The following is a 22,178-nucleotide window of genomic DNA, read 5'->3' on the forward strand; positions in this document are numbered from 1 at the left end:
TCTGTTAGATTTACGGAAATAACCATGAACCTTCTATCGGAAAAATGGAAATCCAAAAAAGTGCTTGTCCCTTTCTCACCTTTTGAAGTGTAAAGTGTTAGCAGTGATATTTTAGAAAGTCTTGGGTAGCCTTATTACCTCTGCAGTACTCATTATTAATTCAAAGTCATTATATATTTGGATAACCCAGTACGAGTTCAAAGAAGAACAAGGAAGATGATTAAGGATCTAGAAGGATTGATTTCTGAGGAAAAGATTAAAAGAACCAAATACATGTGCAGTTGGGTTGGGTGATTAAGGAGCAGAGAAAGCTGGAGTTACATGCTAACAGCTCCTAGGTGTGACTTCCGAAGGCCATAAACATCAGAGGTCAGCATCTAGAACGAATTCACAGATAACACTTGGAATAACAGAAAGAATTAAAATGCTTTTGAGGAAAATACTATGCAAAAGTGAGAGCTGAATGTACTATAATGGGACATCATTTCCTAAGAAAACATGGTAACATTATCACCGAATAACCAAGAAGCCTAAGAAAAATATTACCAAATCTGGCAAAGAGTGTGCAAACATGGGAAGATGGCCCATGTAAGATAGTTGCATTGAATGATGTGCTGGACTTGCTAAAGATTGAGCTTTGACGTGGCTCTGCTAAAGGCCATGGGCCCCAAGGCAGAAGCTCTCCTGATTCTCACTTTTTCCAGGCAAACCCCATTGAGCAGCACCTTTTACATACACCCAAACATGAATATTTAAGGAGACCAGAAAAACTCTATTTTTCCAAGGCAACTAAAGTAAGAAAGAGATGTTTTAAGCATATCAGTGCTGTGCTGATTTTGTGCTGGTTTCAGCCAGTGCACTTTTTCTATTCAGTGGCAGAAATCTCTCTTCTTCCTTCAGGATATTTCTCAGAAATCAGAAACAGAACTTCATACTCACTGCCTTTAAAGCAAAGGAAAGAAGAGGAGCCAGTAATCACCAAGGAATGCTCTTCCTCACCTCTTTATTATTTCTTTACTGGATTTCCTCTAAAAATTATTCTGTACCTTTAGCAAATTCAGTTTTTTTTAATGGATTTTAGCTGGACACTTCAATATTTGGCTGAAGAATGTGCTGCAGTAAGTTCTCTGAGAAATACTACTTCTAACCTCTTTCTTTTAATTATACTGGAGAACAATTAGGAAAACTATTTTGCTGCGGGTTTAGAAATAATAGAAATGCATTCAGCAAAAATCGCATGAAAAGGAAATACCTTCCAGTGAATAGCAACTCGCATCAAAATCATTTCTATTTGCATTGCAAATATTACAAGCAAAACCATAATGCTTTCATTGCAAAATTTCATCTCTTTGCATACCACCTGGTACACCAGGGATATAGAAATACACAAGGAAAGAGAGTTTATTGGCCTTGGGTCATGCCATGAATAAAGAATTAAACACAGTGTGCTGGACTTGCTTGTTTAGAGCTTAGAAACCAGCAAAAGCTGAAATAGAATACTGTGAGCACGAGGGGAGATTTTGTCTGGGACCACCAGCACTCACCTTCCAGCCTGACCACCAGAGGCACTTTCAGCTCAAGCTCTCGGCAGGCTTTGGTAATACCATTGGCTATAATGGCACAGTTCACGATACCGCCAAAAATGTTTACAAGTATTGCTTCAACCTGTGGGAAAGAAGAGTGGGAAAAAGTTATTTTTAATAAACATGTGTAACAGATCCAAAGCAGGGTAAAAGCTTTCCTCTGTTAGAGTTTCATTTACAGAAGGCTGGAAGCTTCACGGCTGTAGCTTGAAGAGGTTGATTTTGAGTGTATAGTTTCTGTAGTATGCAGCAATGATTAAATGTCTTGGTCTAACGTGGCATTGGAATTTATGTCATAAAAGACATTATTAAGCAGAAAAGGAGAATTTTTATTCATAAATAAAAATTAAAACAGATAACACAATCTACGTTTTGGATTTGGAAGAATCTTCAGAGTTTGGGGCTGAAGACACACTGGATATGTGTTTATGCACACTTCACAAAATAATGCGTATGTACGCTTTATTATGAGCAGCACAGAGGACATGGTAACACACTTGCCCTGACTTGATAAAGACAAGCAAAAATCCCTTCTAATTAATAAAGAGAGGCATGTAATGAAGAGTTTTCATTGCTACAGATTAATTGATAACAACTTCAGCTGCTATTCATCAGTTTATAGAAATTGAAATTGCTGCACCCATTTCACCACCCAGATGCTTTGGGTCCCCAGTTTGATAGGAGCATTTGATTTTCATGATATCAAATACAGCAACAGTAATAATTAATAATAAGGACTGGTAAATAAAATTGACAACAAAGTAGCTACCTTGATGTTTGCAATAGAAAACAGCGCAGTGCAATGCCTTAGAAAGATAACTATTCTTCTACACACAAAATTACGTCAAGGTAGCACAACACTGAATTCAAATTCCCATGGCAGGCTTCCCACCACAGCTCTTGGAGGGCTGAGGATGCTCCACAATAACCTTCTCTGAGCAACACAAATAGGCTTTGCCAGAATCACGCTGACTCACAGGAAGATGAAATAAAAGGAGGGTAATAGATGTAAAGGAATGAAACAACACTAGATCTCACTTGTGCATGATGTCAGCCATAGTTATGCTAAGCTCATAGCACAAGGTGAACAGATTCCCTTTGCCCTGCAGGCAGACAGCCTCATGCTGGCACTGAGAACACTTCCTGCAGTCACACGTGTGCAGTTCTGCACCACCAGGTCCAGCATTCCTCTGCAGACAAAACATGACAACTGGCTCTGGAGATCTGCAGGCACACAGCTCACCACGACCAGAAGTACTGTCATCCACAACACAGCAAGAAAAAGAGGAAAAATCTCAACATATGCTTTGCTTCCCACAAGTAATCAGCTCACCTATATCCTTCAGTAGAAACCCAGAGTGCAAAGCCATCATTTACTGCTGGCATGTGCAGTGCAATGCAGAACTCCAGCGCCAGCTCAACAACCCTAAAATGAAGGTGACAGTGGGGGCACATCGCTGACTCCTCTCAATACCCTCTGCTGTTCTCAGCTCCAAGGCTTCTCATGACGCTGCCCTCTTCAAACATCGGGCCAACACCTTAATGTCACATTAAATGCATACATTCACCAGTCTAGGGTTTTATGGTGATGTCATCGTAACTATTTATTTCACCTCTGTGCTCCCAGGAAGTCCTTACCTTTGTAGAAGCTACCAACAATGAAACCTTACCGGGCTCCTTCTCTGCTTTGCTCCAACCACCTACTTGTGCATATGTAAATATTCATGGGCTTGGGGTGTAAAAACACATCAAGGGAAAACAGAGCCCTTCCAAGTCTTACGCCATTAACCCCTACGGTAGGGAGCTACCTATGTAAAACGCTTTGATGTTGAAATGTACTGGTGATGTATTCTAGCAGGACAAGCCCCAGGCACTGCTTTGCCCTTCCTAACACGTGCTCCTTAATCAGGGACACTGCATCAGGCATGTGACATATCAACTTAACCAAGGGTGTTTACATTATTAGAGATAAGGAGGAGGATATTATGCTCAGTACAGATATTTTAATTCCTAATGCAGACATTCTCATTTAAGGATCTGCTTTTTAGCTTTCAAGCTGAATTCTAATCAGGTCTTCTAATCCATTGGCAGCAAAAGGAAAAAAAAATGTTGAAGGAAATTAGATGCAGCTTGGATAATTGATGTTTGTATGTTTGACTTTAATAAAAATACACTGTTAAATTAGAGAGGAGTCTAAAAGGATTCAATCAATAGGAAACCGCTTCAGGTGGAGAATTCAATCTTGGGTTTTATTGTAATCTTCCAAATAAGCCAACACATCAGTCCCAATGATGCTGAGATTCACTTTAACTTCACTGAAACTTGTGAACATTGTTTATATATGCTTGTGTAGACCGAAGAGATCTTGCATTTCTAGTTGAAAGAACTTTAACATTCAGACCCAGCATACGGATGAAAAGGTTTTCAATGTTTCATGTGCACAGAATGTGCATCTCTGCGTTACTCAAGTCTAGAACAGAAAACCTCTCTCTCTTTTTTTTTTTTTTTTTAATTGAAATTGTTAAGTATTAGTGTGCTCAGTATCTAATGCATATGGAATGACAGATTAATAGCAAGAGGGTAAACTGCCTGGTCCAAGACTTGGTAGCATTATTACCACATCTACCCAATAGTATCCCTTATTAAATTAATTTGTATTTCAGTATCAAGGAAATCCAAGATACCAGCATATCCAAATGTTAGGCTTTTTCCATTCACCGAAACAACTGATATGAAATCACCTTCAAATGTACTCAGAATTAATTATGGACTCCTCTGGAGAAACAGTAGAACCCACAATAGCATTAAGAAGTCACCATCAGTGGTGGTAACAACCTGCAGGCTGCCAGCTCCAAGCAGAAGGGGTGGAAACTTAAGCAGGAGCTGCATTACTGCTGTCTTCATGCCAGGTACAGCATGAGGTTTCGCAAATGCTGCGCTACCTATTAATTTCACAGCTCCTAAGTACTGTATGTACATACATACAGACACACAGCCTTCTCTCTCTTTATATAAGAAATATTTATGTGTAGCTGCATCTATATAAAATCTATATTGCTTAATTACTAACAATTTTAATTGACAGCAACTTTTTGTTAAAGGAAGCCCTGACAAGGTTTGACAGAGCCTGCAGTCGTGCTCTAAACACCTGACACTGGAAAAATAAAACAAAAACCAACCGAGTAAATGTAACAGACCAATGGCAGGTGCTTCAACTCTAACAAAACCCCAGATTTCACATAGAACAAAAACCCCATCATGGCTGCTCATTAACCTGAGGTTTCACAACCACTTGAAGATGGTCCAAGCATGGGTGGCCACCAGTGAGGGCTGTCTTGCTTTCCTCCATCTTTTTCCCTTATATGCACATACAGATGCACGAATACTCACAATGAACTGTAAATACTATTGTAAAATCACCAATATAATCTCTGACCTTTTAAAAGTAGCTACTCAGCAACTACCAATAAAACCACACTTGCAGCAACTTAAAAGCTCTGCTAGCAAAGAGCTCACTTACGCTTTGCTTTGCCAAAAAAACCCCACAAAACATACCCACCTTTATACCTCAAGCAAACTGAATTCATTTATTAACCACTCCTAGCTCTTCCATCATCTAATGACATACACAGACTCTCTGAAACACCCTGCGTTTGCCACAAGATTTGTTATCCAGGACATTGCAGCTCACACCCACATTGAGGACAGTCCGTCCATGAGCTGCAGTTGGCCAACTTGTTCTTGCCTGCAGGCTTCCAGTGCTTCCCAAGGTTACAACACGAATCCTACCTCCCAGTCCTGCTGGTCGATGGGGTCTAAATTTGCGTCCTCAAAAACACATTATTTTACCAAAGTAATCCATGAATTCACCCCAAATTAAACAAGATAAAGCCAGTAGTATGCCGTCAGGCAAAACTGAGATGAAAAGTAAAATACATGCATAAAATGGGATATGTAGTTCTTCATTTTCAATTTAATAAGGCACATTTAATCCTTTCTATTTTTTTCCACTGGTCTTTATACTCACACTTTTAAAATATTGGTTTCAGTGAGAAAAGCAGATTACCTGCAACTCCACAGCATCAACAGAAATGCCATACATTTGCACCTTTGCTCTGCATTTCTGCTCCAACTGATCCAAACGTTTCTAAACGTCCTTACATTGCTCTACTTTGGTTCCAAGTTATAGTTATTTACTCTTATCCAGTGTTGAAATCTTACTCTAATCTACTGGCTTCTTCTATCATGCAACGTTCATCTGCAATTAAAGATTAAGCCTCCTGTATCAGCGGTACGAAAGTCACACACACACAAACAATTGCTTCAGACATCCACTAGAGGACAGTGCAACTCAATGTGGAAAGGGAATACAAAAATCCCCTTGGAGAGAAGAGCAGGGTTATTTTTCCTACTTAAAAGCTGAACTCTCTTATTTTACTTTATGAAACGAGAGGCAAAGTGATATTTTGCATCTGTAGAGTGGAATTTTCAAAGTCTGAAGGTGACAAAATTAAGGAGGATGAGTCATCCAAAAGTAAAGCAAGAACGCCTGCAGTCAAGAAATACCAATGCCATGCAATTTTGAATGTTTTTGACTGTTTTAAAATGGGTCAGAGTTTAAGATTCACTATAACGCACCGTTATATCGCAGCATGAAAGGAATGCTGATGAATCCTCCAAAGGTTCAGATTTCCTTTTGGGGCAGGGGGACTGGCTGACAAGTAGGAATAGCACACTGAGCGATTCCCTGATGCTGTCATTTTGGCTGTTATTTAAGAGGTTCCTGAGGATTGTGTGTCTCACAGAGACTGAACACGTGCCTCTTGCTACATCCAGTTGCTGCACATCTTTTGGGAGCAGAAACATTCCCATTCTATGTGCACAATCTCCTTCAAACTCCCGAATGCCAGAGCAGCCAGCACGGCAGCCTTAGGAATATTCACTTCAGCATTACTTTTCAGTAAGGCAAGTCACTGGAGAATGCCTCTGGAAGGTTTCCCCATCTGTGGGTCACACACTGGGCACACTCATCACAACAATGCCATCACTGCCATGCAGCATGTGGCACACAATCACACTTCAAGTGTGTTTCGGAAGATGCAAACCTTGCCATGTTTTCTGTGCCTGTGCTACTGCCTGACAGTGTATCAGTCAGACCCTGTCCAGAAGATGTGTTCTCGACTGCATTAACATGAGCTAATTAATCCTACTTCAGAATACAGGCAGAGCGGGCAATGGAGTGCCTGCAACCACATAGGCATGTTTTCGCTGATGGGAAGCACAGCAATCTCCCAACATAATCTTTATTTATAGTAATAAGGGACAAGAATAAGGAAAGAGAGGGAAGGAAAAATCTCGAGGCCGCAGTGCTATTCTAAAATATATTTGAGAATTGAAACAACAGCTTTTACTATCATTTGGGGGATGAAATGCAGCTGGCAGTTCCTAAAACAATTGCATTTTCGGTGTCAGTATGAGAGGATAATGATCATGGGTACAAGGAATAAAAGAGCGTAAATTAAATTTGTTCTGACTATTGTTTAAATAGCTGAGCTTCAGGGAGATCGAGCCCCTGGATGAGCCCATGCAGATCAAAATAAAATTAAGGGGTGATGATGACTACCTCCATGACTGCATACTGCAAGAACAAAACAATGCACAATCAATTCTGCATCACACAGAGGTGCAATATTGCAGATGTTTTTAAATTTTCTCTTTGTGCCCCCAGAACCAAGGGTAGCTGCATGTTGAGGTCTGACATAGGGATTTTACTGTAGCAAAAAGATGACGCAGCCATCTACCCCCTCTCATAGGCGTATTTGGAAAGTGCTGGTCATTAAACACTTAGGAAATTCGTGTTATTTGACTGCACCATATTAGCATAATTAGTTATAAATACTCTCCAAACCCACTTACCCAAGGTGGTTTATAGACTACAAAAGGTCTATTAAAATTGATCCAATATTTGCTGAATTTTGCGTGTGTGCTTTTCAGTTTCTCAGAGAAATTGTACTATGTGCTACCCGTAACGTTCTGAAGTTGGAATCAGATTTCTGACAAACAGTAATCAGCTTTCTGAAAAATAATGTAGCAAAGTGATCCTCACCTAAGCAATGTCATACGACAGGATGCGTGTGCGCCTGCTATCTCAACAACACGCTGTGCCCCAGGATGGATCTGTGCACCGTCTCACTGGGCTTTATGATGCGTTCAAAGGCCAAAGGCCAAATGATTTTACATCATTCAAACTCAAAAAACGCAATGTTCCTGGAAGGAGGGAGAAGATGGATAGGTAAAAATGGAAGGAGAGCAATACTCGACCACAGCGCAGGGGCTGTTAGATGAATTGTTCACACTAAGTTGTGCTGCTCGGTGCGTTTGGGAGTGTTAATAAACACTTGGCCAACGACCCAAACAATTAAATTTTGCAATCACTAATAGTCACAAAACAACTTGACTAAACAGACCTACTGATTTGATAATTAGTTCAAGTCTTCACTTTTATTTCAATCAAAAATGCATACGATCCATTTGTGAAGATCTTCAGGTGTGCCTTCTCTCGACCTGTTGGCCACAGATGTGATTCTGACATGAAGTTCAGCTCAATTGTGCCTTACTGTAAACTGAGAGTAACTTCAAAGTTCAGAAGCGGTGGGAACAACTGAGGCCTGAAATCTTGACTTAATGTTTGAGGAATATCAGACAAATTTCTTAACAAAGCACATTTCAGCATGTCATTTTAAAACTATTTTAAACTATCTTAAAACTGTTTTAAAAGAAGAAAAATAATTCTTAGCCTAAAAAGCCATCTTAGGGCTTCTTTACCTACTGAAAGTTGGGAACTCCTTTTGCGTGAAGATTTCACCTTCTGTTTAACTTCACATCATAACACAGCCTAAGCCATCACACTACCCCTATCATTTACTTTTCCCATTGTTCATTTCCACACTTCCACTTGAGTAAGGGACAGGCCCAGCTGCTACTTTTCCAACCACTATGGCAAGGGATTTGTCTACTGAAACTAACACCCATCCAAACCATCTTCAATCCTAAAGGTATATTTAAAGAGAGGATGGAAGTACTGTATTTAGCGTATCAAAATATTAAGTGATTGTTAACCACCTCAAGGGAGAAAACGTGAAGAATAGTGACCCTTTTGCTCTAGAGAAACTGAGATCTTCCTATTTTTTTTTACCTGAGAACCATCTCTGGCATGTATTCCCCACATAGAAAAACATGAAATGCTACATAGCTCCTATCTAGGTTGCACTTCTTTTCTTATTGAGACAATGGAAACTTTTAGAAAGGGATTTTGTAATTCCAGGAGCTTAATTAAAGTGTATAAATGCATTGTCATGGGTACTGAACTGCGTATACACGTCTGAAACCTGCAAATAATTAGAAACAGTTCTTTTATGGTAACATGCTAGTCATCAAAAACCCGAACTGCTGCGCTCATTAGGTTCTGAATTACTATCACATAAAGTCAGCTAACTATTAACGCATAAATGAAATCACAATGGAAACACTAAAACTAAGGAAGGTACAAAGAAGGGTAACAAAGGTACTAAACGAGCTTTGGATATGGAACAAGCAAACAAAACAGGGCTTTCCGTCTTAGAAAAAGGAAAGCTGAAACATGGTATTAAGGGAAGGCTGCAAGTAGCAAGAGGAAAAGAAGCAAGGTGCAATCACTGCCTGCCTCCGGGGAAGTTTCTTGCCTAGCCCTTCACTTGTGCAATGCCAGAGATGGCAAACAAACAAACAAACAACAAAAAGGGGATGGTCAATTCTTTGGTCATTTTTAAATAGAGAATACTGTTACTGTGAGGACTGGCACAGGGTACTGCGGATGTAGAAAGGCTACACAAGTCCAGAATATACAGCCATAAATTCACGGGAGGAAAGGCAAAGGCTGGTAAATACAAGGATATCAAAGGTCACTTGAAAGCAGGGCGCATGTGTCAAAAAGCATCCTGACATGCTTGTCCTCCTCTAATGCTCTTTTCTAGGAGTTGGCCTTTGGCTGCTATTGGAGACAGAAGATAATATATCAAGACAGATCCAAATGTTACTCAATGCAGATATGTTCTTCCATTAAACAACTGGCATATCCATCATTTAATTATTATTCTTATGCATCCCCTGCTCAAATTAAATAACAAAGCAGTTAGTGCTTGAATGTTTGTTCCTTTATCAGTATCCCTGATTACAGTACTGCCTAATCACAGCAGTTACCATTTAACACTGTTGAAGTATATGCCATTTGGCAGATGATTGAAGAGGTAATCAATAGCCCACCATAAGGACTTGCTGCCACCTAAACACTGGTGAGAACTTTCGTTCCAGAGACTTCTCTTTGGAAAACTGGTCTGTCCAGCTTTATGTATTGAAGACATTTAGCTGGAGAACAGGACTGCTGAAAGATGGATGATGATCCTTATCATTTGCAAGGTTTATTTAAAGTCATTTAAACTAAAAAAAAAAAGTGACAGTTTAAAAATTAATGATCAGTAATATCATCCTGACAAACAGGACGCTAAGCTAAGAACTGCAGTATTGTGAAATGGGGTGACTCAGAAGCTGACAAAGTGGCTCTCCATCCTTTTTCGATTGTCTTGCTACGTGTGAAATCATAAAATGCAATTTAACATTATTGTTTTCCCTTAGAATTAAGAGAGGGAAAATGCCCTGAAAAATCAGCGATGTTACCTAATTCACCCAAATAATCTAAACTCTCATCTTCATTTTCAGTAAACTTTCTTTAACCTATTTTCTGCCTTGAAAAAAGGAATCAGCTTCAGAGAAATAATTATTTGATAATGAACTACCAGACACTTTTCACAAATTTATCAAAGCATCTTATAATAAAAGCAGAGTCGAATGCTTTAACCACAACCCCAAAGTGATATAATCAGCAAATCTGAACTGTGAAAGAAGTTATACGGCTACATTAAGAAACAGATGGAGTGAGCATAAAACAATCACAGATAAGCCAGCATAAAGGAACTTAACTTTAGAGTAATCAAGGTTGAGATGCTCAAGGCAGCCATGGGGAGTCATAGACATTAAAATTAGCAGGAGAAGCATGTAAATCACAGTCTGCTTCTTATACTTCAGTGCAGGTCTGTACAGAGCAACACAAAGAACTGGAATTCTCCCACTTAACCATAGCACAGTCCTTGACAAGAGATTCTGCAGTAGGACAAATACCTAGGAGAGCCAGGCTGAGTATTCCATAACTACCTAAAAAAAATCCAGATGCCTGTCAACCTCAGTGAGAAATACAAAATCTTCTTGAATTTCCAACTCCTACATTAAATAGAAAAAAAAGTCAAAAGCTGACCATCTATCACAAAGCCCAAAGACCTCACTTGGCTTGAGTAACACAAACTCCTAAATTCAAATCTTCTGCAGTGATCCATAGTGTAATATGTTGTGAACCTAATATTGGTTCCTTGATGTAGGAATCGAAACAGGAAATAAAAAAACAACCCAATTCTATTTCAACTCTAATATTACATGCTAAGTGAACAGTTAGGTCCAGCGCTATCTCATAGGTTTTAGTTTCAGAATCAGTTAAACAAGTACATGCAAAGCAATTTCTTATTCTGGTACCATAAAAGTGACATCATAGGTTTAGTACCCTCTCGTGGCCACTTTCTGTATTTCTTTGCTGGATGACACGTGGAATGGAAAAGTTTGTCCTTACCTTGGAGTCTGCTTCATCACCTACCTAGCACACCTTGTTTGCAGACAAGTGCCCAGAACCTATCACAGCTGGGCAAAGCTGTACAAAATAAATGCAAATTCAAAGTCTCTGTTTCAAAGATAACAATGTAAATGGTTATAAGTAAGGAAACTGACGCAGGCAGAAACAGTTTAATGCATGTACTGGGTGTAGATTTTGTTAATTACTTTTTAAGTACTTAAACACAGTAGTAGCTAAAGAGAATTTGAAAGAGAGATTACATACAAATGCTTCCAAGTGGGTGTTTCCTGCTGAGCCGCAGTCTGCCATAGCAGCACTGATTAATCAGGGAAGCCTTGCCTTCATTTTCTAGCTCCTTAATGGCCCAATACCACCCCCATTCCCACCCTCTCTTCAAGCACCAAAAGGCCCCTCCTGCCTCCATTCTGTACTGCCAGCTGATGGCTGCCACTAAGCTGAAACAGACAGCCTGAGACACTTTCTTACCCAGACTTTCATGTCTAAGAGAAGCTTTCCAATACTTCCACTATTTCCAATATATCCAGTATTTCCCCAGTGCCACTCCACTGATACATGGTAACTTCAATCCCTCAAAGAACTCTGGGTGTGGCAAAAACAAGCTTGTGATTGTTGCTCTCCATCTTCATTTTCCAACCTAGCCCACACTGGAACCTTAGGGCATAAGTTCCTGAAATGGCTGGAATCCAAACCAAGCATGAACAGAAGGAGAGAGGAGCAAGATCTCACCTTTTCACCTGAGTTACCTGCAATGCAAAATCACCTCCTAAGACTCAGGGCTCTTTTTATTACAGACTTGGATTTCATTCTGCATCGATGCACTGTATGGCACAGTGGTCCTGGGCCATCGAGAGCCAGAGCAAGAAGAGAAATACAGGCAGTAATGACACTGCGCTGTAACAGCAATTAGCCTCATCCAGCAGCTGCAAAATGACCATAGTTCAACAGGGAACTAATGTACTGGCCCTGAAAGCCAACCCATGTGCACTTCAAGCTATTGTCTTTTAATTCATTGCAGTTGGCATTTTAATGCTACAGTTCACCTCCATAAGGATAATGCCAAACAAATGTGGATACCTGCAGCCAGCATCACAGCAGTGTGTGGATATATTCTCACCAGTACCAGCCCTAAACAGACAGATTATAGTTCTGAGAAGCAAGAAGGTGACACATAGGTGTCCCAACTTATCTACTGCACACCTTTGCAACAAGTCCTTTGTAGAAGCAAAACTTCACCAATAATCCTATTTCCATGTGACAGCAGTCTGAAGTAGTGTGCTACGTTTGGTCTTCAGGGCACCAACACATAACCAAAAAAAAACTCTGAATCCAAGAAGTTGTTCAATTTGGTAGGGTCATCTTTCAATTAAGTGAGGATGCACGCTAAAAATCACACTGAGTGCTCCTCTAAAACCAAGAAACCCTGCAGCACTCAGCAGTGTTGCCTCAGTGACACCTTGGAGTGCTTACAAACAGCAAACAAGAGGATTCTGGCTTACTTCAGCCTAATTAAAATGTTTTAAAGGAATTTAATTACAATGTGCCAAACCACACAAATGTAAAGATCTTTCCTACAGAGAATTAGTGATGAATTGAATAATTTTATTTTAATCTAACTGTTGGCAAGCGATGTGGGTTTCTTGTTTGTAAACAACCATACTAATGCTAAACATATTTATTCACAACTTGACACAAAATACAACTCTGTAATTAATCATTTCCCTATCTAATTCAGACAAAATAAAACCCCAAACTTGTACCCCTCTCACATTATGTAATAGTCAGTTACACACAAATGAATAATTATCTGAATTATCAACTATCTACAGATGCACAGCTCTTTTCAGCCCAGACAATGGCATACCCCTGGTGCATACTGGTAATCTCTCACACATTCACTTATTCTTTGTTTTAAGTAAGAAAATCTCCTTACATATTAAATAAGCTCAATCATGGGCTATTTAAACTATTGTTTCAGGTTATCTATTAATTGCAGTCTTCCCTGTCTGCATTCATTGCTAAGATGCCAACCGTCTTATTAATTGAAAAATGCCTACGTGAGTGGGTAAAATGTCAAAGGCTACAGGTTGAGATTAATTCTGTAAAAATAAGGTAACACTTAATTCCAATGACAACTTTTCACAGCTTAACTGCTTGAAGACCTGTCTTATTGTGACAACACAAAAGCTAAGTTGCAAATAAAAAATACTCATTAGAGCTTATTTAATTTCACAGTCTTAAATAATTTGCAGGAATAGTTTGCTTTTCATATCAACAGATGTTTAAATCTGAAAGACTGTATGATTACACTTCCTGTACAACAGTATTTTCATCAGAAATGCAACAATTAGGAATCAATATGAAGACACTGAGAACTATGTTGTTCATGTAAAAAGATTAAGTTCTTTGTACCAATGTTATATTAAACCCAAACAAGGCCAGAAATGCAATATGCTGCTTGATTGTGGTTTTGAATATAATGGTAAAATTTGTATGGTTTTTTTTCTGCTCTGCTTAAAACGGAAAAATAGATGCACAACATCTTCACAAGCTCATTGCAGTCTAATAGAATTAATATAACACACAGGCACATTGTGCAAATGACATCTTTGACAGTAAAAAGTTTCTGCTGGTACAAACACAAACAAAAACCATGACACAAACCACTGAAGACACAACAGAACTCACCACATGCCACAACCTCAACTAGAATACCATGAAGCCAACACTATTTCGTGGTGTTTAACCCCTGAACTAAAAAAAAAAGCCAAATCTTTCTTTTGCAGACTCAATGTAAGCTTGCTCTAGAAGTCTAACTTAGAAACCAACCACTTAATTTATGCACCTGCAACTCACTGTAGTATCACAGATTGGTTTTCAGTGGTGTGATGGAAAGGCGAGTGGGAAAGGAAGAGAAATAATTAAACTTCATAATCCAGAAAAGTCAACTGAATGATTCTTGAATAAAAACAGACAATAATACACTTATTACTAAAGTTTCCTTTTGTTGTTCGTCTTCACTGACTGCAGCTGACTGACACACTCCTTTATAATCCTTTGCCAGCTGCAGACTGAGAAGTCTTTTGAATTATTCCCTCAACTCAAGCCGATGAATTCAATTCTTTCCACAACTGATTGGGCAATGGTTCAAAACCTCACTTCAAGACACCCGCAAAAGCCAACGTTTGACTTAGCAGAAGAACAAACAGGTCATTCCTTGCACTTGTAGGAATGCCGATTCATTGTAGAATTACAGCAATCTGGATGAAAAAAAAACTGTAGAGGTATTAAAAGTAAAGCATCATAGAAGTACCTTTGCTCTCCAAACTTCTAAATTTTGATTCAAATTTGAGGCATATCCAAATTTCTAAGAACTTCTGATAAGTACGGTCCAAATAAAGGTTTTTAAACCCATTTCGTTGGCAACCTTTTTTTTTCCCATCTAAATACCATAAATTGGACCTTGCTGTTCAAACGCACAAAGAAAGATATTTAACTGTCTAAACTTTCTTCTTCATTCCAAATGCAAAAGTGTATCATAGATGAAACCACACAAAGAAGAATGTATGCTTTACAAAAAAAAAAAAAGAAAGCCCACAAAATAATTAAAGCCAAGGTAAAAGGTACAGTGATTACTGCATCACTCCTTTCCTCTGGGATTATTCCGATCATGCGGAATGAAGTTGTTCTCAAAAGCTTTGATCATGTCCTCATGGAGCACATCTCAGAAATGGGAAGATTCCCAATTGCAACTCCAGGCAACACATTACTGCAATCAAAATTGATGCAAATCAGGAATGAGAAGCACTGGAAAAGCAAGCGAGGTCCTTGCTGAGACAATCAGTACATTTCGCTCATAAATGCTCAAAAGCTTTTCCATTCACATCTGTCATAATTTCTTGATTTTTCAACTAGCCAGATGACAAAATCCAAACATCTGATTAAAAACGTAGCAAGAGGCTTCAGAACTCAGAATTAAAGAAAGAACAATCTGTGTCAGCAATTTATGGCTGCTCGTGCATTATGATTAAAATAAACAAGTATTTCCAAAGGTTCCTTTGCAAGAGATTATCAAAGTAGCAACAGTGTGGAAGAAGCTGCATTACGGCAGATCTAAATAAAGCCAGGTGGGATTCAGAAAGCGAGGAGCAGAATGAAAGGGTCAGTGTTTATTTTGGCAGATATCTAGAGTGAATGACTCAACGTTTAACTTAAGATACGCAGCAATTCTCTAGAAAGGTGAGGAGTTCCATAGCCAGAGGTGTAAAAGAAGCAAGCTGGGGAGAGTCACTGAAAATTACATGGAGCAGTAACACAGCAATATTGAAATGATTCAGTTTACTAGTTTTTATTTTACATTTCTTAGGTTTTTAATTGCTCCATATAGGGTGTCTTTAGCCTTTCTCTTGGAAGGAGCCATCTGTTAGAGGTTACTCTCAGAGATATAAATGACTGGAGAGATGACGATTCTGACTCAAACTGGTAATGCTTATGCCTGGTGTTTACTGATTCTATTTCCTTTTCCTTCAAGGACAGGTTATTTTGGATGCAGCAGCTCAATGATGTTTCAAAGAAGTCTCATTCAAGCAAATTGCCAAGGGAAGACCAAGAACATGTCATATCACTGTCCCCAGGATGTTTAAATTCTTAGTCTACACAGTTATACCTCTGAAACGGCCATTGTTTTTTGCACTTACTTAAAATGAGCACTCATTCAATGTCATCATCTCAGTTATTTTCTGGCCTGGACTTTCAACTTCCCTTAAAATTTCCTTCCCTGCAAAACAACTGTGGTCCAGTTAATCACCATCATAGCCTGCCTCCGTTATTACCTGCTAGGTTTTGATTACCTGCACCTCAGCAAATCCAATATCACTGATTTCTGCCTATAGCTACAGCTGTGATGATGACTTCTAGAGAACAGTGGAACTGGCAGAAAATGCTGAAGTAGTTCTGCGCTGACAGCTTGCTTTCCCGTTGGCATAAAAATCATGCAGAAGTTGCAAAGCTACTTTTGAAATATTTATTTATTTTACTGTTCGGGCTTTAAAATCAAAACCCAGCAAGACTTCACTAGTCCTATTATTTGAATCTGTCTGAACTCTTCCATCATACTCAATACTGTGGAACTGCAACCCTCCCTTATACCCCACGTTCATTATTTGACAAATGAAATCCACATACACATCTAATGGGAGAGCTGTGAACACTCCCAGTGAATGGCTCACATGAAAAAGGTACTAAAATTCTTTCAAACATTTTGCTGCTGAAGAACTAAGAATCTACATGTTACCGGCTCAGAAAATCAGATGACTACATTGGCCAACATTTAGGTTAACCTACCAATTGTGGCATAGGCAGGACAAACTCTTAAAACAAGAAATCCTGCAACAGTTCAGCTCATGGATTGCTAGATACGGATGTCACCAGGATGCCCGGATCCTGGTTCTAAACACCTCTGGTTTTAGCACTCATTAGAACAAGCATTCATTGCCCTAAGCTTGTGTATTTTCCAGCCTTCGCTTGTACGTCATGTATATGTAAGCATTCATCGGAAGCCATGTCAGACTACCCATACATCAAAAAATAAGCATGGAATCCATTAAACATTGCACACAGCTGGGAGCGCTGCAACTTGATGCAAAACCTCAAAGAAACAAGAACCATTCTATTGATTCCTGGATAGCTCTTTTGGTTTTCCAATTATGAAAAAGCTACAGGTAGCAGTTTTCTTCAGTATAACAAGATGCTGAAGTTGTCGCCTGTTTCTCATTAATTTTTCATTTCTACAAGCAAAAGCCTTTTCTAGGAGTGCTCAGTGGCAGTACAAGTCTGTTCCATTCACTTTTCAACACCAGACACGTATTTATTTCTAAGCTTTCAATTTCATTGCATAGCTTGCTATGCAACTTGCACACATCAGCCAAAGCAGCAGACAGCTTTTCACCAAAAACTTGTAGCTTGACATATACCTTGTCTTGCCTTAGGCTTAAATTGATTAATTCATCTTTCACTTGTGGTAAAGTCTTCCATTTAAAATGTTTTAGTAGGAAGAGGCAGATTTTAAAAACGGAACCAGAAAGAATACTTCCATACTTCCAGCCTGCTTTGCATATATAGTTCAAATACAGTATTATGCTCTGCTGTTAAGGAAGCCTTTAACTTAAATTTGCTGTTACTAACTCCATAAGTACCTGGCTTACATATATTCGTTCCTGTGCAGGAAGACTACAGAGCAATGGCTGTCTCAGGGATTTCTCCTCTCTGAGCTTTCTGGTGACTGGAGAGTTGACTGAAAGTCTCACATTCCCCACCCTCCCTTTTTCTTTTTTTTTTTTTTTTTTTGGCAAGAAAATTGAGTTGCAAATATCGTACAAGCAGTGGATACTGCATTTTGGAGGTTGCTAGAAACACCTGCTTCCATTTAACACTACTCCAGGTGACACTGCCCTGTGGCTTGTAGCTGTAGGTCACAAATTGCAAACAGCAGCAGCGTTATTAGCTTGATTTTTCATTTGTATTTAAGACAAGTCCATTTTTAGACCTTTTCATATACAAAGCAAGTCCAACTAGCAGGCAGTAAAATGCTACACCATGCTGTTCTGCAAAAAAAAAAATAAAAAATTCAGAACATCTCTGCTGAAGACAAGGAAAGATACATTCCTTGACACATTCAGGGAAATGAGACATAAGCAAGTACCACATGCCTAAAGAGGGCACAGGGCTGCAGAATAAAGGATACTGGGTGGCCGCCATGATGCATGAGGCATCACGCCATGAGGCATGAAAACTAACTTCGAAGCAGTGCTACATGGCCTGTTCTCTAAGCACGCAGCTGTACACACGTTCCATTCACATTTCCAAAGCTGTATTTATCCTGATGTTACAGCTTGAATTAGTGAATATAACAAAAGCAACCTAAGCAGTGGAGATCAGAAACTATTATTAAGCCTGTAGATTAATGCTAGGGACACACAATAGACACGAGGTAGCTACTAAGCCATTCAAACCATGTATTTTAGAAGTACGTGTGATCCTTCCTCTCTTCCCCTCCTCAAATATTTATTTTCTAATAGCAATAATGACCTCAACATTCAAGGCAGTCTTCCAAGATTAATGACCAGTGGAGGTTAATGGTCCTTAGCTATTCTTCGAGCCATCAGCTCCTCCCAGCCAGTCATTAATCCCCACGAAATGCCTTAATGCTTCACTTATTACTGCTTAAGCATCAAGCCTGTAAATTTTCAGGGCATTAAATCTCAAGAAGTAACCTTTCTCTCTTCATAGGATACTATTTCAACAAAACAGACAGACAAAATTAAATTAGTCACTTCATTTTTATAGGAATTCTCTCAGCCTTGCAAACAGCACTATTTGTGCTTCTTTGCATTTATTTGTTCTGGACACTAATAAATAACGTCTCTCTCCTTGTCAATTCAGTAAATTTCCTGACAAAATACTGGTATCAAAATTTCTTCAGCCAGCATGTCGGCAAAAAAAAAAACTAATAGTGAGAATGCTTTTGATTAGTTTCTTCCTGCTACAGGAAAAACCAAAACAGAGAAACTACTTGTATTCCACACTTCAGCTGAAGATGCCATTGATCTCTGCTACCTATATAAACATGCATACATATGCATGCACTTTTACATTTTTTCCCCCCAAACTCAGCAGCAGTGACGTCTGCAGCAGAACATAACACAGTCCAGAGGATGTGGCACTGTGCAACTCAAAGCCATACAACGAAGCTTCCAGTGAAGGCTCTGCCACTGATATTTGAGTAACCTTGGGAAAGTCTCACTGCTTCCAGAGACCTTTTTCTCTTCCTGCTGTACCTCTTTAGACCAGACTGTTAATGAAGAGGAAGAGCTCTTCTTTGTAGGATTCTGAGCAAGACACCTTGATTTCAGCCCAGGGCTTCTATTCACTACTGCAATGTAAACAGCTACAACAAATCTCTTCCAATGGCCCATTAAACTCAATGTTTACATGGAAGCTCTCTGTACACCATGCGCTACAGTGCGTAAGAAATTACCTTTCCTCCAAAGCATTTGGTTTTGGTTTTGTTTGGAAAGTTGTGATAAATGGTAAAGTACTTGCTTAATCGTCTCTGGATTCCAACAGAACAAAACAGCAAAACCAGCAAAAATAAATGTCTTTATTCAAATGGTGAAATCAATCAAATTTAATCTGCATTCATTCAGAAGATCAATTATCCGAATGCGTCTAATTCAGACTGTACCTGATCCAGGCGGCCCATCAATCATTTAAAGGGCACCATTTCTTTGCCTTTTTCTTTTTCATTCCCCTAGTATTTCAAATGGACATCAAGATTTACATTCTTTTCCGATTGTCATTCTCTGGCTAATAAAACCTGTTTTACAAGGCATTTCCAACTTGAATTCTCTGGTGTTCAAAAGAAAAAATGATTCTAGAGTTCACTGTCCGCAGCTATGACAAACAAAGCAAGATGTCATTATTTTTCAATCATTTTTCCATGAGGAAAACAGCACACAGAAAAATGTTGACATTACATTTAGAAGATTAGACATATCTGACTATTATCATACTCATTTATATTGGCACTCGACTAGCATTAGTTGTGAAGGCAACAGGGCTAGCTGTCAGACAACAACATGTGCAAATTGACAAGCTATTAGAGAATGCCAACTGGATCTATTCAATTAGAAAATTTACTCCAGTACTGAAAAAGCTTGCTTTCGAGATAAGGGAGAAACGTCGTGTGTTGACTAGGGAAAAAAAAATGATAGAAATTAATAAACACAGAGGAAAATTAATCTCTTCCTTTTTGCAATAAACACTACAAAGAGATTAACTGTAAAATATTAACTCTAAAAAACTCCTCTATAATATTAATAAGATGAAAAAAAAGAAAAGAGTGAACACTTTTTCTTTACGTCAGCATAGAAAGACATCTCCTCTTGTTCTTCTGCTCAGACTTTCCAAGATGTGCTGCTATGGGGCTGTTGTGACTACAGGAACTCTGCAGTGTTAGCAAGGCAGCTGGAACTCCCATCTTCCACCAAAGCAGCATTTTCAGCATTTGGTGGCTGTACTGCATTGTCCCCATCACAGCCTGTTTTCTTCTGGAAAACTGAAGCTATAAAAACACTATAGAAATTACAGTCATAAATACTACTTGGAAAATAAAATCAAAGAGGAATCCACGGTTTATGAAAACAAACCATGTTCCTAAACTGTCACAATGCCAGCAGGCAGTATTTGCCTGCAAAATTCATAGTTATCTGAACACTGCTAAGGACTGTATGTGTGCGCCTGTACAAAACTACATACAGCATTCCCTGGAAAAAGAGCACGTTAATTCACTCTGCAGAGGAAAGACCTGTGTGGGTTATTAAGGACCACTCTGATTTCAGTTAGATTAATACAAAACAGCTCTAACACTCAAGTACCAGGGGTTTCATAGTTAACAGACACTGAGAAGAATCAGACCTTGATTGCTCATGGAAATCAATCTTTTCTTAAGACAGTTATGAAATTTCACCCATAACTCTAAAAAACCAAATCTGAACATTATGCTTAGTTAAATCCACAGAAGCACTGACCTTCAACACCTACAATGTTTAAGAAAAAGACACTTCTAGTTCTAATTGACAGATCCACTGCAAATACAGCCTCAGCAGCCCCAGAGCCAAGGCTGAGAAATGCAATCCAAGTGTCCAAAGCTCACTCAGTTGAACTTACTCAAGCAGGTTTTCCTCTACAATTCTCTCAAGAGAATTGAAAGATTCAAGATACAGCCCTTCAGTTAACAAGTAACCAGGAAACCACTGTCATATAGGATTTGATCTTAGGTGATGATATAAAGCACAAGTTCTTACCATATTCCAAGTCAATAAGGAGGTACATGCCTTCAACTCAAATCTAAAATCATCCTTTATATTTACTACACAGAAAGTCCATAAATAATTCAGCTAAAATACCAACTCTGAAGAAGTTAATTATATTTGAAATTCCATGCTGCAAATGAGACACACCTCAACGCAACAAGTATGCAAGTCCAGCTGGCACAGGGCAAACCTATTATGTTCACTGAATCATTCCAGTTTGAGATTCCAGAACCAACTCCAACAAAGAGCATCCTTTCCCAGCATAAATCCCGCATCTCTGCCACGCCAGCACTTACCCAGATAACGTAATGCTAGCACAAATACAAACCAAATCATGCTGAAATGTCACAGCTCCTCTCCTGCACTCTTCAGACCAACCCCCAAATAAAGCAGGAGAATACATCCAGGTTTCCTTATGGGCTGAAAATGAAGAAAGAAGCATGTGGTACCAGCTGCCTCTTCTTGTTTAAGTGGAAGGTATTCAAAAACACTTAGAGAATTGCTGTAAAACCCGCAGAATTGGAAAGCATTGTTACAGCTTTAAGTGCTTTTGCCTCAAACCCTTCAAGGCCCTGTGTTATCTGAGGAGTTAGATAATGCCTCGGTGCCTTGTTACCTTAAAACCCATAGTTCAGGGCTGAAAAGCTCTTGGATACATGAGCAAGATCAAAGCAGGTAAGTTCAATAAAGTGTGTAGCCACTGCTTGGGGGCTTGAGGGGCATCGCTTCCACAGCATGCTGCAAGTAATTTTCTCTGGTGACACGCTATGTTTAGTCTCACTGAACATTTAACCTCTAGATTTGGACAGCACACATTTGGCACGGGCACATTTCTTTAGGGAACACCAGAGTGGTTACTTCAAGTGACAGTTTTCTAATTATTCTGTCAAGCATCAATCTGTGAAGTTCCAAGTTCCTCTCTGCCCTGACTGACAGGGCAATCAGCGCTTTACTTAAAGCCTCTGGAGCTGCTCTGTCCTGACACATGCTTTT

At 39.2% G+C, this 22,178-nt stretch overlaps 1 protein-coding gene across 1 annotated transcript in view; it reads right to left on the reverse strand.

The window, feature by feature from the left end:
* The window catches only part of SUCLG2 (succinate-CoA ligase GDP-forming beta subunit), a 102,233-nt gene that overhangs the window by 5,085 nt on the left and 74,970 nt on the right, over window positions 1-22,178 (reverse strand). The window contains exon 10 of the mRNA NM_001006141.2: window positions 1,545-1,665. Within this exon, the coding sequence (NP_001006141.1) occupies window positions 1,545-1,665 (121 nt within the window). The remainder of the gene's footprint in view (window positions 1-1,544; window positions 1,666-22,178) is intronic.

This window comes from Gallus gallus, chromosome 12 (genome assembly GCF_016699485.2).
Source record: "Gallus gallus isolate bGalGal1 chromosome 12, bGalGal1.mat.broiler.GRCg7b, whole genome shotgun sequence".
NCBI classification, from domain to species: Eukaryota; Metazoa; Chordata; class Aves; order Galliformes; family Phasianidae; genus Gallus; species Gallus gallus.